Source organism: Anomaloglossus baeobatrachus, chromosome 2 (genome assembly GCF_048569485.1).
Source record: "Anomaloglossus baeobatrachus isolate aAnoBae1 chromosome 2, aAnoBae1.hap1, whole genome shotgun sequence".
NCBI lineage: Eukaryota > Metazoa > Chordata > Amphibia > Anura > Aromobatidae > Anomaloglossus > Anomaloglossus baeobatrachus.
The window spans coordinates 736,828,682-736,847,224 of record NC_134354.1 but is presented as its reverse complement, the minus strand read 5'-3'; the positions used below and the strand labels follow the sequence as shown (position 1 = coordinate 736,847,224).

Below are 18,543 nucleotides of genomic sequence, written 5' to 3'. Positions count from 1 at the left end.
TTATGGCTTCATTCAATATTACAACTTGTCCTGCAAAAAATAAGCCATCATATGGCAAGATTAATGGAAAGAAATAAAAAAAAGTTATGGTGTTCAGAAGAAGGGGAGGAAAAAAATGTAAAAAACCCTACGAAAAATCGCCCGAGGGAGAAGTGGTTAAGAAAAGCAGTGGAAACATTGCCTTTTGTATTTGGAAAGACGCAGACAGACAGACAAAGAGAGAGAGAGACAGACAGGGAAAGAGACAGACAGAGACTGGGAGAGAGACAGAGAGATAGTTACTATCCCGGGCAACACCAGGTACTACAGCTAGTATATATATACAGTACAGACTAAACGTTTGGACACACCTTCTCATGCAGAGGCAGACAGACAGGGTAAGATATAGAGAGACAGATAGGGAAAGAGATAGAGACAGACAGGGAAAGAGGCAGACATACAAACAGAGACAGACAGACAGGCAAAGAGAGAGAGACAGATGGGGAAAGAGACAGACAGAGAGAGAGAGACAGAGACTGGGAGAGAGACAGAGAGATAGTTACTATCCCGGGCAACGCCGGGTACTACAGCTAGTAAATATATACTGTACAGACCAAAGTTTGGACACACCTTCTTATTTAAAGAGTTCTCTTTATTTTCATGACTCTGAAAATTGTAGATTCACATTGAAGGCATCAAAACTATGATTTAACACATGTGGAATGAAATACTTAACAAAAAAGTGTGAAACAACTGAAAATATATCTTATATTCTAGGCTCTTCAAAGTAGCCACCTTTTGCTTTGATTACTGCTTTGCACACTCTTGGCATTCTCTTGATGAGCTTCAAGAGGTAGTCACCGGAAATGGTTTTCACTTCACAGGTGTGCCCTGTCAGGTTTAATAAGTGGGATTTCTTGACTTATAAATGGGGTTGGGAGCATCAGTTGTGTTGTGCAGAAGTCTAGTGGACACACAGCTGATAGTCCTACTGAATAGACTGTTAGAATTTGTATTATGGCAAGAAAAAAAGCAGCTAAGTAAAGAAAAACGAGTGGCCATCATTACTTTAAGAAATGAAGGTCAGTCAGTCCGAAAAATTGGGAAAACTTTGAAAGTGTCCCCAAGTGCAGTGGCAAAACTCATCAAACACTACAAAGAAACTGGCACACATGAGGACCGCCCCAGGAAAGGAAGACCAAGAGTCACCTCTGCTGCGGAGGCTAAGTTTATCCGAATAACCAGGCTCAGAAATCGCAGGTTAACAGCAGTTCAGATTAGAGACCAGGTCAATGCCACACAGAGTTCTAGCAGCAGACACATCTCTAGAACAACTGTTAAGAGGAGACTTTGTGCAGCAAGCCTTCATGGTAAAATAGCTGCTAGGAAACCACTGCTAAGGACAGTCAACAAGCAGAAGAGACTTGTTTGGGCTAAAGAACACAATGAATGGACATTAGACCAGTGGAAATCTGTGCTTTGGTGTGATGAGTCCAAATTTGAGATCTTTGGATCCAACCACCGTGTCTTTGTGCGACGCAGAAAAGGTGAACGGATGGACTCTACATGCAAGGTTACCACCGTGAAGCATGGAGGAGGAGGTGTGATGGTGTGGGGTGTTATGATCCGGAACCATGGAAGACCACCATAATTCATTCGTAAAAGGTGACAAGAGCATTGGCAAATAATCTGGCCGTCATCCCCTTACTAACCATCAACACTAGAAGTAGACGAGGGGTGAACTAACATCCTGTGCACCGCGAACCCAGTCGGAGAACTAGCTATCCTAAAGAAAGGAAAGATGAATAACTCTCTGCCTCAGAAAATAGATTAAGAATAGCAAGCCCCCCCACATTCAAAGACTGCGGTGATATAGGAAAACACAATACACAGATAGATGATAGGATTAGTCAAAGGATGAGCTTCCCCCCCTGACTAAAATAGGAAAGGACAGGAAAGGGGCTGATGGTGGGCAGAGAAAAACCCTGCAAAATTCCAAATTCCTGATAGTACAAAAAGGCCCTCAGATCGCACGATCTGCACTCCGTCCTATACCAGGCGCTCTTGTCATACCAATGAACAGAAAACAAGAATCATTACAAATTCAAAAAGCCACAAACACATGGACTTATAGGAGCTATACTCCAAACAAAACTGCAGGGAGTTTCCAGCTAAGCAACTGCGAGGGAAAATCCCTGCATGCAAATAAACTGAAAACAACCACAGCAAATGACAAACTCAGATAAGAGTAAAAGAACCAAACAACAAATAAAGAGCAAAGCACTTATCTGGGGTAGATGTGGTGTGGAGCAGAATGAAGCAGGCTGGTGAACAAAGAACAACTGACGTCCGGCATAGCCTGCTATGAAACCAGGATTTAAATAAGCAGAGAGTTAGCAATGGAAACGCCCATTGCTCAACACACCTAGTCTATGTCCAAACCATTCCTGGCCACAAGAGGGAGCCTCCCAGCAGCCAAAGCATAACTGACATTCACAACAGTGGGGGTGCTTTGCTGGTGACACTGTTGGGGATTTATTCAAAATTGAAGGCATACTGAACCAGCATGGCTACCACAGCATCTTGCAGCGGCATGCTATTCCATCCGGTTTGCGTTTAGTTAGACCATCATTTATTTTTCAGCAGGATAATGACCCCCAAACACACCTCCAGGCTGTGTAAGGGCTATTTGACTAAGAAGGAGAGTGAAGGGGTGCTACGCCAGATGACCTGGCCTCCACAGTCACCAGACCTGAACCCAATTGAGATGGTTTGGGGTGAGGTGGACCGCAGAGTGAAGGCAAAAGAGCCAACAAGTGCTAAGCATCTCTGGGAACTCCTTCAAGACTGTTGGAAGACCATTTTCGGTGACTACCTCTTGAAGCTCATCAAGAGAATGCCAAGAGTATGCAAAGCAGTAATCAAAACAAAACTTTGAAGAACCTAGAACAGTCATGGCGAACCTTTCACAGGCCGAGTGCCCAAACTGTAGCCCTAAACCCATTTTTTTTTCCGAGGTGCCAACCAATCCTATGATGTAAATAATTGATTATAACCTTACCTTTGCAGTCTTCTCTTCTCTTCAGCAGGGGGCATCACGCTCATGCATGCTTACCACACATTGAAGCTGAGCCCCTGCCCTTTTCCAGACAGAGCAGTTGGATTGATTTTTCTGGAAAAAATTGCAGCATATTAGACAGAGATTTTAGCATGGAATGCAATCAGATGTCACCCTGTAATCCACATCTACATTTCAAAGTCTGAACATCCTGAAATCCCATAAAGATGTACGAGTTGCTCCCCTCCCCCTTCATTGTGTAGTTCTGTCCCCCCTTCTGGCCACTTCCTGGTAAACATGTCCCCCATTCTGATTTATATTTCCTACATTCTGGTATATTTGTCCCCATCATGGCCCCATCCTGGTAAATGTCCTCCATTCTGGTAAATGTACCCCATCCTGGTAAATGTACCCCATCAATGTAAATGTATCCCATCCTGGCATGTTTCCCATGCTGTTAAATGACCGCATCCTGGTAAATGTCCCCTTTCCTGGTAAACGTACCTCATCCTGGTATATGTACCCCATCCTGATAAATGTCACCCTTCCTGCTAAATGTTCCCCATCCTGGCATTTTTCCTCATCCTGGCATGTTCATGTACCCCCATCCTGGCATGTTTCCCCCCTTCCTTTTATGTTTCCCCCCATCCTGGTAAATGTATCCCCCCATCCTGGTAAATGTATCCCCCATCCTGGTAAATGTATCCTCCATCCTGAGAAATGTACCACATTCTGGCATGTTTCCCCCCATCCTTGCAGTCATGTTTCCTCCATCCTTGCAGTCATGTTTCCCCCATCCTTGCAGCCATGTTTCCCCCCATCCTTGCAGCCATGTTTCCCCCCATCCTTGCAGCCATGTTTCCCCCCATCATTGCAGCCATGTTTCCCCCCATCCTTGCATGTTTCTCCCATCTTTGTATGTTTCCCCCATGTTTGCATCTTTTCCCCATCCTTGCAGCCATGTTTCCCCCATCCTTGCAGCCATGTTTCCCCCATCTTTGCACGTTTCCCCCATCTTTGCACGTTTCCCCTATCCTTGCAGCCATGTTTGCCCCGTGCTCTGTATGCCCCGAGCTCTCTATGTTTGCCCCGTGCTCTGTATGCCCCGTGCTCTGTATGCCCCGTGCTCTGTTTGCCCCGTGCTCTGTTTGCCCCGTGCTCTGTTTGTTTGCCCCATGCTCTCCATGTTTGCCTTGTGCTCTGTTTGCCCCGTGCGCTGTTTGCCCCGTGCGCTGTTTGCCCCGTGCTCTGTTTGCCCCGTGCTCTGTTTGCCCCGTGCTCTGTTTGTTTACCCCGTGCTCTGTTTGTTTGCCCCGTGCTCTGTTTGTTTGCCCCATGCTCTGTTTGCCCCGTGCTCTGGCACAGCCGCACACAGCTTAAAAATAAAAAAAAACCAAACTCACCTTCCAGCACTCGCTCCTCCGCTGCACGCCGCTGGGTCCTCAGTCAGTTCAGTTCGAGCGCGGCCACAAGACGACGGAGCCATTTTCTGACGCTCCTCCGTCTCCTAGGCCCAGGAGAGGAGGCGTGTCAGAGGGAGGAGAAATGTCTCCTCTGCTCAACACAACTTTGAACTGCCGGTGCGATCACACCGACAGTTCAAAGTGGCTCAGTGTGGCGACAGCGTGCGTGCCGGCAAAAAGGGCTCTGCATGCCCAGTGTGGCGCGCGTGCCATAGGTTCGCCATCACTGACCTAGAATATAAGACATATTTTCAGTTGTTTCACACTTTAAGTATTTCATTCCACATGTGTTAATTCATAGTTTTGATGCCTTCAATGTGAATCCACAATTTTCAGAGTCATGAAAATAAAGAAAACTCTTTGAATGAGAAGGTGTGTCCAAAATTTGGTCTGTACTGTATATATTTACTAGCTGTAGTACCCGGCGTTGCCCGGGATAGTAACGATCTCTCTGTCTCTCTCCCAGTCTCTGTCTCTCTCTCTCTGTCTCTTTCCCCATCTATCTCTCTCTCTTTGTCTGTCTGTCTGCGTCTTTGCCTGTCTGTCTCTGTTTGTATGTCTGCCTCTTTCCCTGTCTGTCTCTATCTCTTTCCCTATGTCTCTTCATATCTTACCCTGTCTGTCTGCCTCTCTATATCTTTCCTTGTCTGTCTGTCTCTTTCCTTGTCTGTCTCTTTCCCTGTCTGTCTCTTTCCCTGTCTGTCTATATGTCTCTTTCCCTGGCTGTCTGTGTCTGTCTATCTTTCTCTGACTGCATTGTAAGGCCATGTGCCCGTGGGACAACGTACTCGCGGACTTTCCTGGAGGTCTTTCCGCAGGTTCACGAAGAAACTCCCCGGAATCCGCAGCTATGCATTGCTGCGGTATATCTGCGGAGTTGTTGCGGTAAACCTTTGGAAACAGTGCCGATTTCGTGCGGAATTCCCGCCCTGTATCTTCATAGTGGAGGAGCGGGAATTCTGCATATTTCTGCATGAATAATTGACATGCAGTTATGTGTGGCTGTGGGAAATCCGCAGCATTTTCCGCAGCCTCACATACCGCAGCATTCATACAGCACTCCCCAAATCCCATAGGATAATATGGGGAGTGTATGTACTTGCGTGACCCTGCGGATTTATTGGGAAAATTCAGCTAAATCCACGGGTATGTTGTCCCGTGGGCACATGGCCTAACACACCAAGATTCTTCTGAAGTTTTTGGATGCATTTTGGCTCTCAGCTCCATTGACTTTAATGGAGGAAGGTTTTGTGGTGAATAACTGTAAAGCGCTGGGTTAAATTTTCCCCTCAAAACATAGTCTATGACGTTCCCTGTGTCACATGAGGCGTCTGTGCAAAACTTTGTGATTGTAAATGCGATGGTGCGGATTCCTTTAGCGGACTTACACACATATACACATACACTCAGCTTTATATATTAGATATATATACACACAAGAACAAAGTACAGAGAACACAAAAGAACACAAGAACAAAGCTGGAAAAAATTCTGTCAAATTAATTTTTTGCAACAATATGCACTTAAAGTAAAAAAAAAATAAATACCTATATATTTTACTTTCTTTATCTATAAAGTGCGATATAATTACTAAAATTAAAGGAGAGATCGAGAAAAGCTGAAAATGAATCTTGTAAGAGTTATAAATGGGAATATCCGACTTGTTTACACAGGCGGTGACTACCAGCGTCCTGCGTGCAAGTCCCGCTACGTCCTGACGTCACTCACGTGGTGATGCGGAGAGCACGTTACTTTAACCATAGAGTTCACAGTTCAGGACCAGACGGGACACAGGCGTCAGACGCACGGCGCAATGACGTCATCAGGCAAGGTGGCAGGCACCGGAAGCAGAGAGGCTTTCAGTCCGCTGGACGCGAGGCTTTTACCTATATCTGTAAAACTGGAGAAAATGGCGGTAGAGTCGCGGGTGACGCAGGAGGAGATTAAGAAAGAACCGGAGAAACCGATCGACCGAGAGAAGGTGCGGATGGAGAATGCGGGGACCGCGCGTCTGACATGTGCGGCGCTTACAGCAGGGGGCGCTGTGCACTCTCCAGTGAATGGATGACCCCGCATTGGGGTATCTTCTGCAGGAGGCTCCGTGATCAGAGAATCAGCAGTGATATTGGGGTCCGGGAGGGGAGCGGCCGCGGAAGAGGGAAACGGGGCACTAAAGTGTTCATAGAAGGGAGATATGAAAGAGGACGTGACTTCGGGGCTCTGACCTCACACTGCAGAGTCACAGTGATGGCCGGCATGGGTCGCCACGGTCCGGCATGGGTCGCTACGGTCCGGTCATCAGAGCTGCCATACAGGCCGACCGACAACTATTACAGGGAACTTGTCAGGTCCGATAATGTTGAGATATAGGGTTATTGGCTTTGTAACGAAGCAACGAGACTCGCTGTAGTTAGTGGCAGTTATAGCTGTAAACATGCCCTGGCCAACCCTCCTGATCCCCCGGGCACTGACTGTCAACGCCCAATTCCTCCCCCCCAGGCGCCAACTGCCGGTGGCCAAGCCCCATCCTCCAGGCACCGACTGACAGTGGCCAACCCACCCTCTAATCGACCGGGCACTGAACGCCAGTGGCCAACCCATCCCCTGATTCCCTCGGGCACTGATTGTCAGTGACTGGGGGATCAGGGGCTATGGCCAGGAATATTGGGGGGGGGGACCGGGGGTTGGCCGCCAACAGTAGGTGCCTTTTGGGGATCGGGGGGGGGGGCAGGTTGGCCGCCAACAGTAGGTGCCTTTTGGGGATCGGGGGGGGGGTTGGCCGCCAACAGTAGGTGCCTTTTGGGGAGGGGGGGTTGGCCGCCAACAGTAGGTGCCTTTTGGGGATCGGCGGGAGGGGGGGTTGGCCGCCAACAGTAGGTGCCTTTTGGGGATCGGCGGGAGGGGGGGTTGGCCGCCAACAGTAGGTGCCTTTTGGGGATCGGCGGGGGGGGGGGGGTTGGCCGCCAACAGTAGGTGCCTTTTGGGGATCGGCGGGGGGGGGGGGGTTGGCCGCCAACAGTAGGTGCCTTTTGGGGATCGGCGGGGGGGGGGTTGGCCGCCAACAGTAGGTGCCTTTTGGGGATCGGCGGGGGGGGGGGTTGGCCGCCAACAGTAGGTGCCTTTTGGGGATCGGCGGGGGGGGGGGGTTGGCCGCCAACAGTAGGTGCCTTTTGGGGATCGGCGGGGGGGGGGGGGGGTTGGCCGCCAACAGTAGGTGCCTTTTGGGGATCGGCGGGGGGGGGGGGGTTGGCCGCCAACAGTAGGTGCCTTTTGGGGATCGGCGGGGGGGGGGGGTTGGCCGCCAACAGTAGGTGCCTTTTGGGGATCGGCGGGGGGGGGGGGGTTGGCCGCCAACAGTAGGTGCCTTTTGGGGATCGGCGGGGGGGGGGGGGGTTGGCCGCCAACAGTAGGTGCCTTTTGGGGATCGGCGGGGGGGGGGGGGGGGGGTTGGCCGCCAACAGTAGGTGCCTTTTGGGGATCGGCGGGGGGGGTTGGCCGCCAACAGTAGGTGCCTTTTGGGGATCGGCGGGGGGGGGGGTTGGCCGCCAACAGTAGGTGCCTTTTGGGGATCGGCGGGGGGGGGGGGTTGGCCGCCAACAGTAGGTGCCTTTTGGGGATCGGCGGGGGGGGGGGTTGGCCGCCAACAGTAGGTGCCTTTTGGGGATCGGCGGGGGGGGGGGGTTGGCCGCCAACAGTAGGTGCCTTTTGGGGATCGGCGGGGGGGGGGGTTGGCCGCCAACAGTAGGTGCCTTTTGGGGATCGGCGGGGGGGGGGGGTTGGCCGCCAACAGTAGGTGCCTTTTGGGGATCGGCGGGGGGGGGTTGGCCGCCAACAGTAGGTGCCTTTTGGGGATCGGCGGGGGGGGGGGGGGTTGGCCACCAACAGTAGGTGCCTTTTGGGGATCGGCGGGGGGGGGGGGGGGGTTGGCCGCCAACAGTAGGTGCCTTTTGGGGATCGGCGGGGGGGGGGGGGGTTGGCCGCCAACAGTAGGTGCCGTTTGGGGATCGGGGGGGTTGTCAGAGATTGTCGAGATTTCGTGACCTGCACCTTCGTGAAGAAATCGTCAGCAAATACCACAAGACCAACAAAGAAGATTGACTTTAATAAGTTGTAAATGATGACTTTGGGGCCATAGTGTTCATCTAGGGTGAGTGGCCGCAGGACGTTTTTCAGGCAGGTGCATTATCCTTCTGTTTTGTTCCTCCAGACTTGTCCTCTTCTTCTGAGAGTATTTACTACCAACAACGGGAGGCATCACCGAATGGATGAATTCTTACGGGGAAACGTCCCGTCCAGTGAGCTACAGATCTATACGTGGTAAGATAAGAATCTAGAGGAGCGAAAGGAATTGCACTGTAGCCACTGCTTACAGAGGTTTTCCATAAAATGTCATTTTATCCCCTATCCTTAGCATCCATCCTCGCTGTGAATGGAATGGAGGTGTGCGTGCTCATCCTCCTCCATAAGATTGTTGGAAATAGCATGGCATTTTACTTTGATCTTTCCGGTAGGCCAAGTTGACAATGAATGAATGGAGGTGAGGCCGGGCATGCACTCCTCCACTCCATCACAATGGGGTTCCTGAGCTGCACTATCTGGGGGTCTCTATCCCAGGGGATAATGTGATTTGGGCCCAAGCTGGGACGTGTACACCCGGCTTCATACTGTGCATGACCAGAATGCTGGGCATTCAATTCAGCGTTTACAGGTACGTGCGTCACCGCTGGTGATGCTGCATTGAATAGAATGTTAATACACCTTTGTGGGCTTACTAACTTGCTAAAAGGGCAAAATGAGCGCAGGAACAAATGCCTTTGTGACTAGTCCCTGCGCTCATTAGCATATCATATGGGATTTTTAGAAATACTTTTTGTAAAGATCTCTTTATCTATGCTAGTGTATACAGGGACGGTTAGGCAGGGACTAGAAATATGCCCCCAGAACTGCTCGTGGGTCTGGGTGCATATTCCACCTGACAGGTTCCCTTTAATATTCTGTGGTGGGAATACCCTGAAATATCAAAGATGCCATTTTTATCAATAGCAAATCTGACTACTGGGACCCTCAGTCTTTAGGAAATAAAAGAGGCCACAATGCAAATTAGATGCTGCCCCTCCCCCTTACCAGGTGTGTAGGGGGATATAGCCTTTTTCACTTGTGGCCAGGAATGTGAGGGGCTCGTGTACATATCAGCCGATCTCTGGCCACCGTGACAGCCGTCATACGTCCTCGCTGCACCCGGTAAATGTGACTGGCGGGGGATATAACGTCCCTATAGCTTCTATTGTTGTTTTATCACATTGTCTTGGGACAAATTTTTGGACACAATGCCATCTGCTACAGGTGAGGTGGTGATTCCTCATTCATCTGGCAGGAAAATGATTTTGTTTTCCATATGTAACATGTGATTTTGTATTTTCACTAGGATGGATGCTACTCTAAAGGAGCTCACCAGCCTGGTGAAAGAAGTGTACCCAGAGGCTCGTAAGAAGGGAACGCACTTCAACTTCGCTATTGTATATCCAGACCTCAAACGACCTATGTACAGGTATGTGACCGATGAGAGAGGGGTCCCTGGGCAAGTGCTGCACAATGATAATGCCCTAAAGTCAGCATGACATTATAGGGAATTCATTCAGCTATCATTCGTAGAATATTCATAGAATCATAGAATATTAGAGTTGGAATGGACCTCCTGGGTCATCTAGTCCAACCCCCTGCTCAAAGCAGGATTCACTAAATCATCCCAGACAGATGTCCGTCCAACCTCTTTTTAAAGACTTCCATTGAAGGAGACCTCACCACCTCTTGTGGCAGTTTGTTCCACTCATTGATCACTCTCACTGTCAAAAAGTTTTTCTAATATCTAATCTGTGTCTCCTCCCCATCAGTTTCATTCCATTGGTTCTAGTCTTTCCTTGTGAAAATGAGGATAAAACTGATCCCTCTACAGTGTGACAGCCTTTAAGATATTTGTAGACCGCTATTAAGTCTCCTCTCAGTCTTCTCTTTTGCAAGCTAAACAATCCTAAATCATGTAACCCGTTCCTCATAGGACATGGTTTGCAGTCCAGTCACCATTCTGGTCACTCTTGTCTGAACTTGCTCCAGTGTGTGAATATCTTTTTTAAAGTGTGGTGCCCAGAACTGGACACCATATTCCAGATGAGGTCTGACCAAAGAGGAGTAAAGGGGGATAATGACTTCACGTGATCTAGACTGTATGCTTCTGTTAATACATCCTAGAATGGTGTTTGCCTTTTTTGCTGCTGCGTCACACTGTTGACTCATGTTCAGTCTGTGATCTATTAGTATACCTGTCTTTCTTTGTCGCTCCATTGGGAGACCCAGACAATTGGGTGTATAGCTTCTGCCTCCGGAGGCCACACAAAGTATTACACTTAAAAGTGTAAAGCCCCTCCCCTTCTGCCTATACACCCCCCGTGCATCACGGGCTCCTCAGTTTTTATGCTTTGTGCGAAGGAGGCTGACATCCACGCATAGCTCCACATCTTAGTCAGCAGCAGCTGCTGACTATGTCGGATGGAAGAAAAGAGGGCCCATAACAGGGCCCCCAGCATGCTCCCTTCTCACCCCACTCTAGTCGGCGGTGTTGTTAAGGTTGAGGTACCCATTGCGGGTACATAGGCAGGAGCCACATGCTGTTTTCCTTCCCCATCCCTTAATGGGCTCTGGGTGAAGTGGGATCCTAATCGGTCTCCAGGCACAGGGGACCGTGCTCCCTCCGCAGCCCCTGGGGAATCTGCTGGACAGGAGCCGGGTATCGTCAGGGACAAGGCCCTGCTACTTTGAGGTACTCTGTGTCCCCGTGGGGACCGCGCATGGAGCGCTTGTGCCATATACACTGCAGCACTGCTGGGTGTGTTAGTGCGCCGGGGACTACCGCGCCGGCCGCGCTTATATGCCGGCCGCGCTTATAACTTTAGTCCCCGGCTTTTGCGGCCTAGTATCGCATATTCCTGCCCCCAGGCCTGTCAGTCAGGGGAAGGGCGGGACGCTGTACAGGACGTCAGCGCTGAGGGCTGGAGCATACTCTGTATCCTCCTCCCCCCTCATTCAGCACAGTGGGGCACCAGATTCCCGCACTTTCTAGAGCACGCCCACGGCCCCCTCGTCCCCACAGAACGCCGGCAGCCATTCCTGTCAGCACTTCTAACGCTGGAGAGGAGAGACAACAGGCTCTGGGAGGCTCAGGCAGGGAATCTGGTGATCACACAACCGCTTTTTAGCGGTCGGTAAGCAGCACCTGAGGTGCTGGCCCCACTGAGTGCCGGAGTGTGTGTATATATATATGTATATATATATGTATATATATATATATATATATATATATATATATATATATATATATATATATATATATATATATATATATATATATATATATATATATATATATATATATATATATATATATATATATATATATATATATATATATATATATATATATATATATATAATATGCTATACATTTACACTGTACGGTCGCACTGTTGATTTTTGGCTATATACCCTCCTGGATTGTACTCAGAGGAGACAACAGCATGTCGTCCGCAAAAAGCAAGGGTGCCAAAGCACAGGCTTACTTTGCAACCTGTACTTCATGTGCGGCTATACTACCGGCAGGTTCCACTGACCCTCATTGTGTGCAATGCTCGGCCCCTGTGGCACTTACTCAGCCGGAGCCTCTGCTACTGGTGGCCCAGGTGGAACCACCTGCTACCACTGTCCAGGTGACAGGGACGGAGTTTGCAGTATTTGCTGACAAACTGTCTGAGAGTATGGATAAATGGTCTGCTAGGATACTTGAAGCCTTACAGTCCAGACCGGTGACTCAGGCCCCGGGCACTGTTCAATCATTGACCTCAGGCCCCCCTCAATTGGAGCAGCAAAGTGCTCCTGGGGTGACCCATGGATCCCGGGGTGAGGTCTCTGACATGGACCGCAGTCCCAGGCCGCCTAAGCGGGCTCGCTGGGAAATTCACTCGACTTCATCACACTATTCAGGGTCTCAGCAGGAGGACTCTCTGGATGATGAAGCGGAGGTAGCAGATCAGGATTCTGATCCTGAGACCGCTCTCAACCTGGATACACCTGATGGTGACGCCATAGTGAATGACCTTATAGCAACCATCAATCAGGTGTTGGATATTTCTCCACCAGCTCCTACAATTGAGGAGTCAGCCTCTCAGCAGGAGAAATTCCGTTTCAGGTCTCCCAAGCGTACATTGAGTATGTTTCTGGATCACTCTGACTTCAGAGAGGCAGTCCAGAAACACCGAGCTTGTCCAGATAAGCGTTTTTCCAAGCGCCTTAAGGATACACGTTATCCCTTTCCCCCTGACGTTGTCAAGGGCTGGGCTCAGTGTCCTAAGGTGGATCCTCCTGTCTCCAGACTGGCGGCTAGATCCATAGTTGCAGTGGAAGATGGGGCTTCACTCAAGGATGCCACTGACAGACAGATGGAGCTATGGTTGAAATCCATCTATGAAGCTATCGGCGCGTCTTTTGCTCCAGCATTCGCAGCCGTCTGGGCACTCCAAGCTATCTCAGCTTGTCATGCGCAGATTAATGCAGTCACACGTACATCTGCTCCGCAAGTGGTGTCCTTAACCTCTCAGGCGTCGGCGTTTGCGTCCTACGCCATTAATGCTGTCCTGGACTCTACGAGCCGTACGGCGGTAGCATCCGCCAATTCGGTGGCAGTCCGCAGGGCCATGTGGCTACGTGAATGGAAGGCAGACTCCGCTTCCAAAAAGTTCTTAACCGGTTTGCCATTTTCTGGCGACCGCCTGTTTGGTGAGCGATTGGATGAAATCATTAAACAATCCAAGGGAAAGGACTCATCCTTACCCCAGTCCAAACCAAACAGACCTCAACCACGGAAGGTACAATGGAGGTTTCGGTCCTTTCGGCCCGCGGGAAGGTCTCAGTTCTCCTCGTCCAAAAGGATCAGAGGAACTCCGATTCATGGCGGTCTAAGTCACGTCCTAAAAAGACCGCCGGAGGAACCGCTCCCAAGGCGGCCTCCTCATGACTCTCGGCCTCCTCACACCGCATCCTCGGTCGGTGGCAGGCTTTCCCGCTTTTGAGACGCCTGGCTGCCACAGGTAAAAGACCGATGGGTGAGAGACATTCTATCCCACGGTTACAGGATAGAGTTCAGCTCTCGTCCTCCGACTCGATTTTTCAGAACATCTCCGCCCCCCGAGAGAGCCGATGCTCTTCTTCAGGCGGTGTGCACTCTGAAGGCGGAAGGAGTGGTGATCACTGTTCCTCTTCAGCAACAGGGTCACGGTTTTTACTCCAACTTGTTTGTGGTACCGAAAAAGGACGGATCCTTCCGTCCTGTTCTGGACCTAAAACTGCTCAACAAACACGTAAAAACCAGGCGGTTCCGGATGGAATCGCTCCGCTCCGTCATCGCCTCAATGTCCCAAGGAGACTTCCTGGCATCAATCGACATCAAAGATGCTTATCTCCACGTACCGATTGCACCAGAGCATCAGCGCTTCCTGCGTTTCGCCATAGGAGACGAACACCTTCAGTTCGTGGCACTGCCTTTCGGCCTGGCGACAGCCCCACTGGTCTTCACCAAGGTCATGGCAGCAGTGGTAGCAGTCCTACACTCTCAGGGACACTCGGTGATCCCTTACTTAGACGATCTGCTGGTCAAGGCACCCTCTCAAGTGGCATGCCAACACAGCCTGAACATTGCTCTGGAGACTCTCCAGAGTTTCGGGTGGATCATCAATTTTCCAAAGTCAAATCTGACACCGGCCCAATCACTGACATATCTTGGCATGGAGTTTCATACTCTCTCAGCGATAGTGAAGCTTCCGCTGGACAAACAGCGTTCACTACAGACAGGGGTGCAATCTCTCCTTCAAGGCCAGTCACACCCCCTGAGGCGCCTCATGCACTTCCTAGGGAAGATGGTAGCAGCAATGGAGGCAGTTCCTTTTGCGCAGTTTCATCTGCGTCCACTTCAATGGGACATTCTCCGCAAATGGGACGGGAAGTCGACGTCCCTCGACAGGAACGTCTCCCTTTCACGGGCAGCCAAGGCTTCCCTTCAGTGGTGGCTTCTCCCCAATTCTCTGTCGAAGGGGAAATCCTTCCTTCCCCCATCATGGGCTGTGGTCACGACGGACGCGAGCCTGTCAGGGTGGGGAGCGGTCTTTCTCCACCACAGGGCTCAGGGAACCTGGACTCCGACAGAGTCCTCCCTTCAGATCAATGTTCTGGAGATAAGGGCAGTGTATCTTGCCCTAAAGGCGTTCCAGCCGTGGCTGGAAGGCAAGCAGATCCGAATTCAGTCGGACAACTCCACAGCGGTGGCATACATCAACCACCAAGGGGGAACACGCAGTCGGCAAGCCTTCCAGGAAGTCCGGCGGATTCTGATGTGGGTGGAAGCCACGGCCTCCACCATATCCGCAGTTCACATCCCGGGCATAGAAAACTGGGAAGCAGACTTTCTCAGTCGCCAGGGCATGGACGCAGGGGAATGGTCCCTTCACCCAGACGTGTTTCAGGAGATCTGTTGCCGCTGGGGGATGCCGGACGTCGACCTAATGGCGTCCCGGCACAACAACAAGGTCCCAACATTCATGGCACGGTCTCAAGATCACAGAGCTCTGGCGGCAGACGCCTTAGTTCAGGATTGGTCGCAGTTTCAACTCCCTTATGTGTTTCCTCCTCTGGCACTGTTGCCCAGAGTGTTACGCAAGATCAGATCCGACTGCCGCCGCGCCATACTCGTCGCTCCAGACTGGCCGAGGAGGTCGTGGTACCCGGATCTGTGGCATCTCACGGTGGGCCAACCGTGGGCACTACCAGACCGACCAGACTTGCTGTCTCAAGGGCCGTTTTTCCATCTGAATTCTGCGGCCCTCAACCTGACTGTGTGGCCATTGAGTCCTGGATCCTAGCGTCTTCAGGGTTATCTCAAGAGGTCATTGCCACTATGAGACAGGCTAGGAAACCAACGTCCGCCAAGATCTACCACAGGACGTGGAGGATATTCCTATCTTGGTGCTCTGATCAGGGTTTTTCTCCCTGGCCATTTGCCTTGCCCACTTTTCTTTCCTTCCTTCAATCCGGATTGAAAAAAGGGTTGTCGCTCGGCTCTCTTAAGGGACAAGTCTCAGCGCTCTGTTTTTTCAGAAGCGCCTAGCCAGACTTCCACAGGTACGCACGTTCCTGCAGGGGGTTTGTCACATAGTCCCTCCTTACAAGCGGCCGTTAGAACCCTGGGATCTGAACAGGGTGCTGATGGCTCTTCAGAAACCACCTTTCGAGCCAATGAGGGATATTCCTCTCTCACGCCTTTCGCAGAAAGTGGCCTTCCTAGTAGCAGTCACATCACTTCGGAGAGTGTCTGAGCTAGCGGCGCTGTCATGCAAAGCCCCTTTCCTGGTGTTTCACCAGGACAAGGTGGTTCTGCGTCCGGTTCCGGAATTTCTCCCTAAGGTGGTATCCCCCTTTCATCTCAATCAGGATATCTCCTTACCCTCTTTTTGTCCTCATCCAGTTCACCAGTGTGAAAAGGACTTGCACTTGTTAGATCTGGTGAGAGCACTCAGACTCTACATTTCTCGTACGGCGCCCCTGCGCCGCTCGGATGCACTCTTTGTCCTTGTCGCTGGCCAGCGTAAAGGGTCACAGGCTTCCAAATCAACCCTGGCTCGGTGGATCAAGGAACCAATTCTCGAAGCTTACCGATCTTCTGGGCTTCCGGTTCCCTCAGGGGCTGAAAGCCCATTCTACCAGAGCCGTGGGTGCGTCCTGGGCTTTGCGGCACCAGGCTACGGCTCAGCAGGTGTGTCAGGCGGCTACCTGGTCGAGCCTGCACACTTTCACGAAACACTATCAGGTGCATACCTATGCTTCGGCGGATGCCAGCCTAGGTAGGCAAGTCCTTCAGGCGGCGGTTGCCCACCTGTAGGAAAGGGCCGTTTTACGGCTCTATTACGAGGTATTATTTTACCCACCCAGGGACTGCTTTTGGACGTTCTAATTGTCTGGGTCTCCCAATGGAGCGACAAAGAAGGGAATTTTGTTTACTTACCGTAAATTCCTTTTCTTCTAGCTCCAATTGGGAGACCCAGCACCCGCCCCTGTTCCCTTCGGGCTGTTGTTCTTTGTGTACACATGTTGTTCATGTTGAATGGTTTCAGTTCTCCGAAATTCCTTCGGATTGAATTTACTTTAAACCAATTTATAACTTTTCCTCCTTCTTGCTTTTGCACCAAAACTGAGGAGCCCGTGATGCACGGGGGGAGTATAGGCAGAAGGGGAGGGGCTTTACACTTTTAAGTGTAATACTTTGTGTGGCCTCCGGAGGCAGAAGCTATACACCCAATTGTCTGGGTCTCCCAATTGGAGCTAGAAGAAAAGGAATTTACGGTAAGTAAACAAAATTCCCTTCTTTTCACACATGCTGTTGAATAGCTCTATTCCTCCCATGCTGTGTATGCTCTTTTCATTATTCTTGCCAAGATGTATGACTTTGCATTTCTCCCTGTTTAAAAACCATTCTATTAGTTGCTGCCCATTGATCCAGCTTGTTTAGATCTTGTTGAATCCTCCTTCTCTACTATTAGCTATTCCTCCTAGCTTTGTGTCATCAGCAAATTTAATCAGTTTACCCTTAATACCTTCATCTAAATCATTGATAAAGATGTTGAACAACACGGGGCCCAGGACAGAGCCCTGTGGTACCCCACTTGAGACAGTCTTCCAACTGGATGGGCAGCCATTTATGACCACTCTTTCACTCCAATGTATTTGTTGTTTGTAGATATCAAATTTAAAAATCCATGTTTATGAAAATATTTTGCCTGTTCATTTTAAAGGGAACCTGTCACCAGATTTGTCCCCTATAAGCTGCGGTGATCCCTTATATACAGCATTCTAGAATATTGTATATAAGATCCCAGGCCGCTCTGTATAACCTAAAAAATAGCTTTTATTATACTCACCTGCGGGGCGGTCTGGTATGATGGGTTTGACTGGTCTCAGTCCGGCGCCTCCATCTTCTTGTGATCGATGTCCTCCTTGTTTTGTGTGGATGAGGAGTCCTTCGTCATCCACACAGAGGCCGCCATTACACTCCTGCGCATGCGCTCTTCTCTCTACTCTGCTGCAGGCAAATCAAAGTACTGTAAAGCGCAGGCACAGGGAAAGTTTAGACTGTCCACGCATGCACACTACAATACTTAAAACTGCCCTCAGCAGGAAAGAGAGAAGTGTGCGTGCGCCGAAGTGTAATGGCGGCCTCTGCGCGGATGACATGAGACACGTCATCCACACGGAGCAGTGAAAGAGGACAGCGATCACAAGAGCTTAGTGTTGGTGGCCACAGCTTATAGGAGACAAATCTGGTGACAGGTTCCATTTTTAAGTCCTTCATTATTGTCTTTTGTTTTCATTAATACTAATAGACTCTTCTTTTATTACAGGGTGAAGGAAATTGGGAGTACAATCTCAGGAAGAAAGGGATCAGATGATGCATTGACATTACATTCACAGAGGTTTCAAATTGGAGATTACTTAGACATCGCAATCACCCCACCCAACAGAGCGCCACCCCCATCTGGACGTATGAGACCATACTGAGATTTTTTTTTTCTGGACTTCTTTTTTCGTTTCTAGAGAACATGATTGAGTTTTTAGTTTCCCCCTCCCCCCATCCACTTTTAAGTCATCAAATCCGTTTGTCGTTTTATTCTTTATAAAGTTTTGTTTACCAATTGATTGTATTGTTTTTTCTTTTTGTAGGTAGATATAGAAAACCCAATTTCTTTATCATTCCTTTGGGAGCCCCAGACCATGGGTGTTTAGCTTCTGCCTCCGGAGGACACACAAAGTACTACACTTAAAAGTGTAGCTCCTCCCTCTGAGCTTATACACCCCCTGGTGAGCAGACCCAGCCGTTTATCGCTTTGTGTTCAGGAGGCATACATCCACACATGCATTCTCATCTGATTTGTTTGATTTTTGGAAAGAGTTTGA

At 50.0% G+C, this 18,543-nt stretch overlaps 1 protein-coding gene across 2 annotated transcripts; it reads left to right on the top strand.

The window, feature by feature from the left end:
- Positions 1 to 6,283: 6,283 nt before the first annotated feature.
- SAP18 (Sin3A associated protein 18) lies at positions 6,284 to 18,285 on the top strand. 2 transcript variants are annotated; one of them, XM_075334638.1, is made up of 4 exons: positions 6,284 to 6,481; positions 8,708 to 8,817; positions 9,926 to 10,048; positions 17,991 to 18,285. In XM_075334638.1, the coding sequence occupies exons 1-4, from the start codon at positions 6,314 to 6,316 to the stop codon at positions 18,145 to 18,147; spliced, it is 558 nt and encodes a 185-aa protein (XP_075190753.1). In that variant the 5' UTR covers positions 6,284 to 6,313; the 3' UTR covers positions 18,148 to 18,285. The 2 variants fall into 2 exon arrangements, with proteins under 2 accessions (XP_075190753.1, XP_075190754.1); XM_075334639.1 differs by lacking the exon at positions 6,284 to 6,481 and adding an exon at positions 6,636 to 6,848.
- Positions 18,286 to 18,543: the final 258 nt, after the last annotated feature.